General features: G+C 36.0%; 1 protein-coding gene across 1 annotated transcript in view; it reads right to left on the bottom strand.

Annotated features, from left to right (window-relative positions):
- The window catches only part of Myo3a (myosin IIIA), a 226,464-nt gene that overhangs the window by 190,089 nt on the left and 30,995 nt on the right, over positions 1-5,380 (bottom strand). The window contains exons 4-5 of the mRNA XM_021195185.2: positions 2,171-2,275; positions 1,320-1,419 (exon numbers count right to left, since the gene is read on the bottom strand). Of these exons, the coding sequence (XP_021050844.2) occupies positions 1,320-1,419; positions 2,171-2,275 (205 nt within the window). The remainder of the gene's footprint in view (positions 1-1,319; positions 1,420-2,170; positions 2,276-5,380) is intronic.

Raw genomic sequence — 5,380 nt, 5'->3', positions numbered from 1 at the left:
CACAAAACTAGCCAGTACAAGGGGCATAAATGGGAGGGGAGGTCCTTGGTCCTGTGAAAGTTTTATGCCCCAGTGTAGAGGAATGCTAGGGTGGTGAGGTAGGAATGGGGAGGTGGGTGGGGGAACACTGTCATAGAAGCAGGGTAAGGGGGATGGGATGGGGGTTTGTAAAAGGGAAACTGAGAAAGGGGATAACATTTGAAATATAAATAAAATGTCCAATTAAAAATCAATCTCACTGCTTCTCAACAGTTTGCAAAATTCAGGGGAGCTAAACAATACTTTGCAATGCATAGTGGGTGGGAAGGCATACTACTCATGCAGATTTTTCTGCATGCTCTGAAAATTGAGCCTGGGCTAACTCAAAATACACAAGGATTATAGACTTTGATTCTACAGTAATTTCTAGAATTAATCAGTGTTAATTTTGTGAAGCTTCAGTTTCTAGAAAATTCAAAATGAAAGTTTGCTGATTCAATGTATATTCTGTGAACTTCTATGCCCAAAGATGTAATTCTGTAGACTAGAATGTAGTCTTTAATTCTGAAAGGCTCTGCCTATCTCCTTACACCTTATATTTCCATGTTCAAATGTGACAAAGTACAGAATCATTTTCAACATAAAAACCATTTGTCTACAAGAAGCACATACTGTGTGTCTTGGGCTATCACACAGAAACAAAACTTGCCTAGTAAACATGGAAATTTACTATTACACACAGAGAAAATGTAGACAGGAACATGACTGCTATTTTTGGCTCGGTAATGTCATCCAGACCTTCCCTTATTCTTTCCTTGCTCAGCTGTGCCTCTTTGAGGACCACAAAAGTGAACAAAGATCTCTTGAGCATCATGATAAGACACAAAGAATATCAAGAACAACTTCCCTATGTTTCCTACTTTGGGGTCAGGGAATATTCCTAAGTGATCCTAACAGAGCTCCTCTCATCTCAAAATTTCAGACTTGAACATGTGTTCTTTATAAAACAATCAGCTACAGAGGTCAGAGTATTCTCAGAATAAGCTTAGAGAAATCATTGGAGATGCTGCCTGTCCTGGTGGATAAACCACAGACACACACACACACACACACACACACACACACACACACACACACACACACACACACTATGTATGTATGTATGTATGTATGTATATTATGTGGGGCTATGCTGGGTGACTCAGAAGCTGGGAGGCTTACTTACCAAATTATCTGACTGAGATTCTGATTGGTTTTCCTACTTTCAGTTCAGAAAAGGTGAGCCTCTTGGAAAGTGGTAAAAATTATGCTACTCCTTGGGCACTTGCAAGAAAACTTACCAAAATCTACTAGTTTTACTCCACCTTCAGTAGTCAACAGGATGTTATTTCCTTTGACATCACGATGGATGGTTTTGTTGCTATGCAGATGCTGAAGTCCCTGGAGGATGGAGAATGTATAATGATTCTTAAAAGTATAATACAAAGAAACATTTTTTTCAGGTGATGTACTTGTATAGAATTAACACCAGATGTGTTAAAATCAGCATTCAAAAACCAATGTTTTGAGTTGGTTAGTGAAATCCAAATTTATCATATCCAACTCGGACTATGTAGAAAGTCACCAATCAAGATCACACTTCTCTCAGCTTTCTCCCAAAATATCTAAATGTTTTAATTACATTTATTTATATATAAGTGTGTGTGTGTGTGTGTGTGTGTGTGTGTGTGTGTGTGTGTGCACATGCGTGCCTATGGTAGTCAGATGACAATCCATGGAACTCAATTCTCTTTCTCTGTGAGGACCCCTGGATTGATCTTAGGTCACTGTGTCTGGCAGCAAGCACAATCACCTGCTGAGCCTTGGCTTGCTCTCCAAAGTCTTAGAAATGGGTTGATTCCAACAAAGGATATTATTCTAGATACATTTATTTAAGATAGTGGCAAATAAAAACATAACTATTAGAAATATTTATTTTCTATCTTTATCTATAAAACTTAAAAAAAAATACTTAAGAGAAGAAATTAGGATCCCATCAACAAACACCAAGCTGCCTTCTAAAAAATAACCCAAATATAACCCTGTACTAGTCAATACTAATGTAGTTATATTTTTCTAAAAATAGGGTTCACATTTTTATTTAGATAAAACTACCTCCTAATTATTGCACAAAGAGTTCAAATAGCCTTACCATTAGTGCTTCATGTAAAATATATGCAATTACAGGCTCGCTCATTCTTTCTCCCCTCTTCAGAAATCCTTTCACAAGATCAGTCACTGATCCTCCATTGCACAGCTGGAAATGATCGCGTCAAATGGACATTAAAATGAGCACAAAACTATGATAGTTCATTTTATGGAGCTGTAGATATTTGCTAATGTAGAAATGCTATCTTCAAAAAAGTCACACCTGACTGAGAAGAAAGGCCATGGAAGAAGGTGTGGCTGGGCATTATCCTACTACATATTTTTCATTAATACTATTACAAATCTACCCACTTATGGATTTTACTTAACTATAAGAATTAATGATATTTTAGAGTCCAATATATTTTGATGTAAATTTATTCTGTTGATCTTTCTTAAACAGTAAATCATAAATGCAGCCGCTATCCATTACTAACAGCAAAATTATAAAAACTATGGGGAACTTTTCAGAATAGAAATGTCAGAAGTATATTTTGGAATAAAGCTTTAAAATTTTTATGAGAAATAGTGAATGTACAGAATGGTTTTGTTTTGAGTCCAATTTGCTAGCTTATAAGATTACTGCCAAACCACAAAGGCTGAGTTAGGTGAGAGTCCACCTAATTCAGGGAGGAGGTTTCTAAGAACAGACAAGATAGTCTACCCATGAGTGATTTCTTGTCTTCAAGTCTAGGCATTGCTACCACAAAACAATATTTGACTCATCTCTTCACAGAAATTAATTGTGTGAGAAACAGACATGCACATTTATGTACTCTTAAAAAGAAATGATTTTACATACACATGTTTATATATTCATGTATACATATGAATATATATTATAGCTACTCAGTCTGTAAAATGTGATTTGTATGTATATTCTCAGGGCTGGTGATTGGTATTGGATAATTGACTGGTATGCTATTCCCTGGAAAAGAGAATTTCTCCCTTCTAAGTGTTCTTTAGTTGAGAGCTCGGAGGATGGATGGGAAAATTTAGAGAGAGGAGAGAAAAGAGGAAAATGATGAAATTATATTATAACATCAAAATAAAAAAGAAATCATTTAAAATAAAAAGAATGGATGCTTGTTATACTAAGTAACAATCTTTAAAGAAACCTATCCCCTTTCTTCAACTCTTCTCTGTCTTCGGTGCTCCCATTCTGCCTGAAATAGATAGAGTTTCTGTTTCAGCTTCTGAATAATTGGTTGACCTACTTCTTGGGTTATATTTTATATATGTAAGCATATTATCAATGAGAAAAGGAACAAACATGCTTTCAAAAAATTAGGAAACTTCCCTTAATTTTAAAATGATATTTTCTTAAGAGGTAATAGGAAAAATGATACATTCTTTCATTATTATATTTTGCTTGTTTTCCAAATTATTCATAATGTCATGTAAATAATTGTTTTAAAGATTTATTTGTTTTATGTATATGAGTTCACTGTTTCTGTCTTCAGACACACCAGAAGAAAGCATTAGATCTCTTTACAGATGGTTGTGAGCCACCATGTGGTTGCTGGGAATTGAACTCAGGACCTCTGGAAGAACAGACGGTTCTCTTAACCACTGAGCCATCTCTCCAGACCCTCATGTAAATATTTTTAAATAAAATTCATAAATATTTTTCTTTAAAAACAAACATTTGATGTTTTAGAGTTCTTACCCTAAAAATTTCCTTAAAATGTTTCCAAAAAATTGTTCTAGCATCTTGTTGTAAGTGGTTTCCTAAATGGCTCTCCTTATTTTCGTGGTCTCACAAATGAAATGAGCAGAGATTTGTGCTTACATAGGACTGATAACTAGAACACAGTTTTCATCTCAACTAATCTATAGAGGAGAATCTTCTACTTAAATTTAAGGTTAAGAATTGTGATTCTAAAAATTTATTCCCTAATTTAGAATGTAAGGCTTAAAAGCTATTGTGGATTCTGATATTCCAGTTAATATAGTTTAAGGGTGTCAGTGGATACATACTGCTTTAAATGTGCACTAATTTAAAAAAGAAACAAACCCTCTTTTGGGCAAACTTGGTAAGTACTCTTAAGTAAAGATGGGAGATAATGCTCTGGAAAACAATTTGCAATATCATGTTGTCTCTGCTCTTCAGAAGCCGTTTTCTCTGTACACAAAGAAGGAAGAATTTGAACAAGAAAAGAAGAAAGAATATGGTGGAGAAAATTCTCATATTTGGGCTTTGCAATATTAGGTGACATTGAGTCCCACTAAAAATTTTCAAAGGAGTCAACCTATCTGCAGTAGAGACCAACATACAGCATGGAATATGAGAAGAGAGGTCAGTGGTTGAATGGGCCTGGACCAAGCATCACAAGGATGCTTGGATTCTGCAAGTCCTTGATTTCCTGATGTCACATACTATCATCTCTGCCTTCACCATTGCTGTTAGCTAGGGCTCTTATCTGTGGTCTCCCTTGTTCCAGATCTGTTCTACTGGCCCTCCTTCCTCATCTGCCTTTGTATCACAGCATCACTGCCTGAGATCCTACACTGCCACCATTCTGACCCTCTAACTCATGTATAGGCAGAGAAGAGGAGTGAAAGCAAATGTATCTTAGCATTTCTAATTGGAAATATTGAATAAATTTTCTCTAACATCTTTTCTAATATGGTTGAGTTTTACTGGGATGCTGAACAAGTCTGGATTAGATAGCACCATACAAGATGCATCCAGCACTTATTGGGTACGGGGCACATTCCTAACACACTGGCATGGATTATTCATAAACCACCATTTTTGGAATTAAGCATCACTATCTCCATATTAAAGATGAAGAAATGGAAGCACATTCACAATTGCTTTCTTTCTTCACTCAAAACTAATATGGAACTTCACTTCCAGCTAATATGGAACTATGTACAGCCTGGCATTTTCTTTTGTATCAGGAAGAAGAACATGGTGAAATATGCAAGCACCATACAGGGTCAGGCTGCCTCCACTATAGGTTGGCAGATTGTATTACAAAATTATTCTGCAAGAAGTGAAAGGAAATGGAGTCCTTTAAAATGCAGGCTAGTCTTTTAAAATACCTAGGTGCTAGAGCTAGTTAACAGAAAGATTCTGAAAACCAAAGCTACAGACTCCATTTTTTTTGCTCCTTCCTTCCTTCCTTCCTTCCTTCCTTCCTTCCTTCCTTCCTTCCTTCCTTCCTTCTTCCTTCCTTTCTTCCTTCCTCTCCTCCTCCTCCTCCTC

The sequence above is a fragment of the Mus pahari genome, chromosome 3 (genome assembly GCF_900095145.1).
Source record: "Mus pahari chromosome 3, PAHARI_EIJ_v1.1, whole genome shotgun sequence".
NCBI lineage: Eukaryota > Metazoa > Chordata > Mammalia > Rodentia > Muridae > Mus > Mus pahari.
The sequence above is the reverse complement of the archived record's forward strand: the minus strand, read 5'-3'. Positions and strand labels throughout refer to the sequence as shown.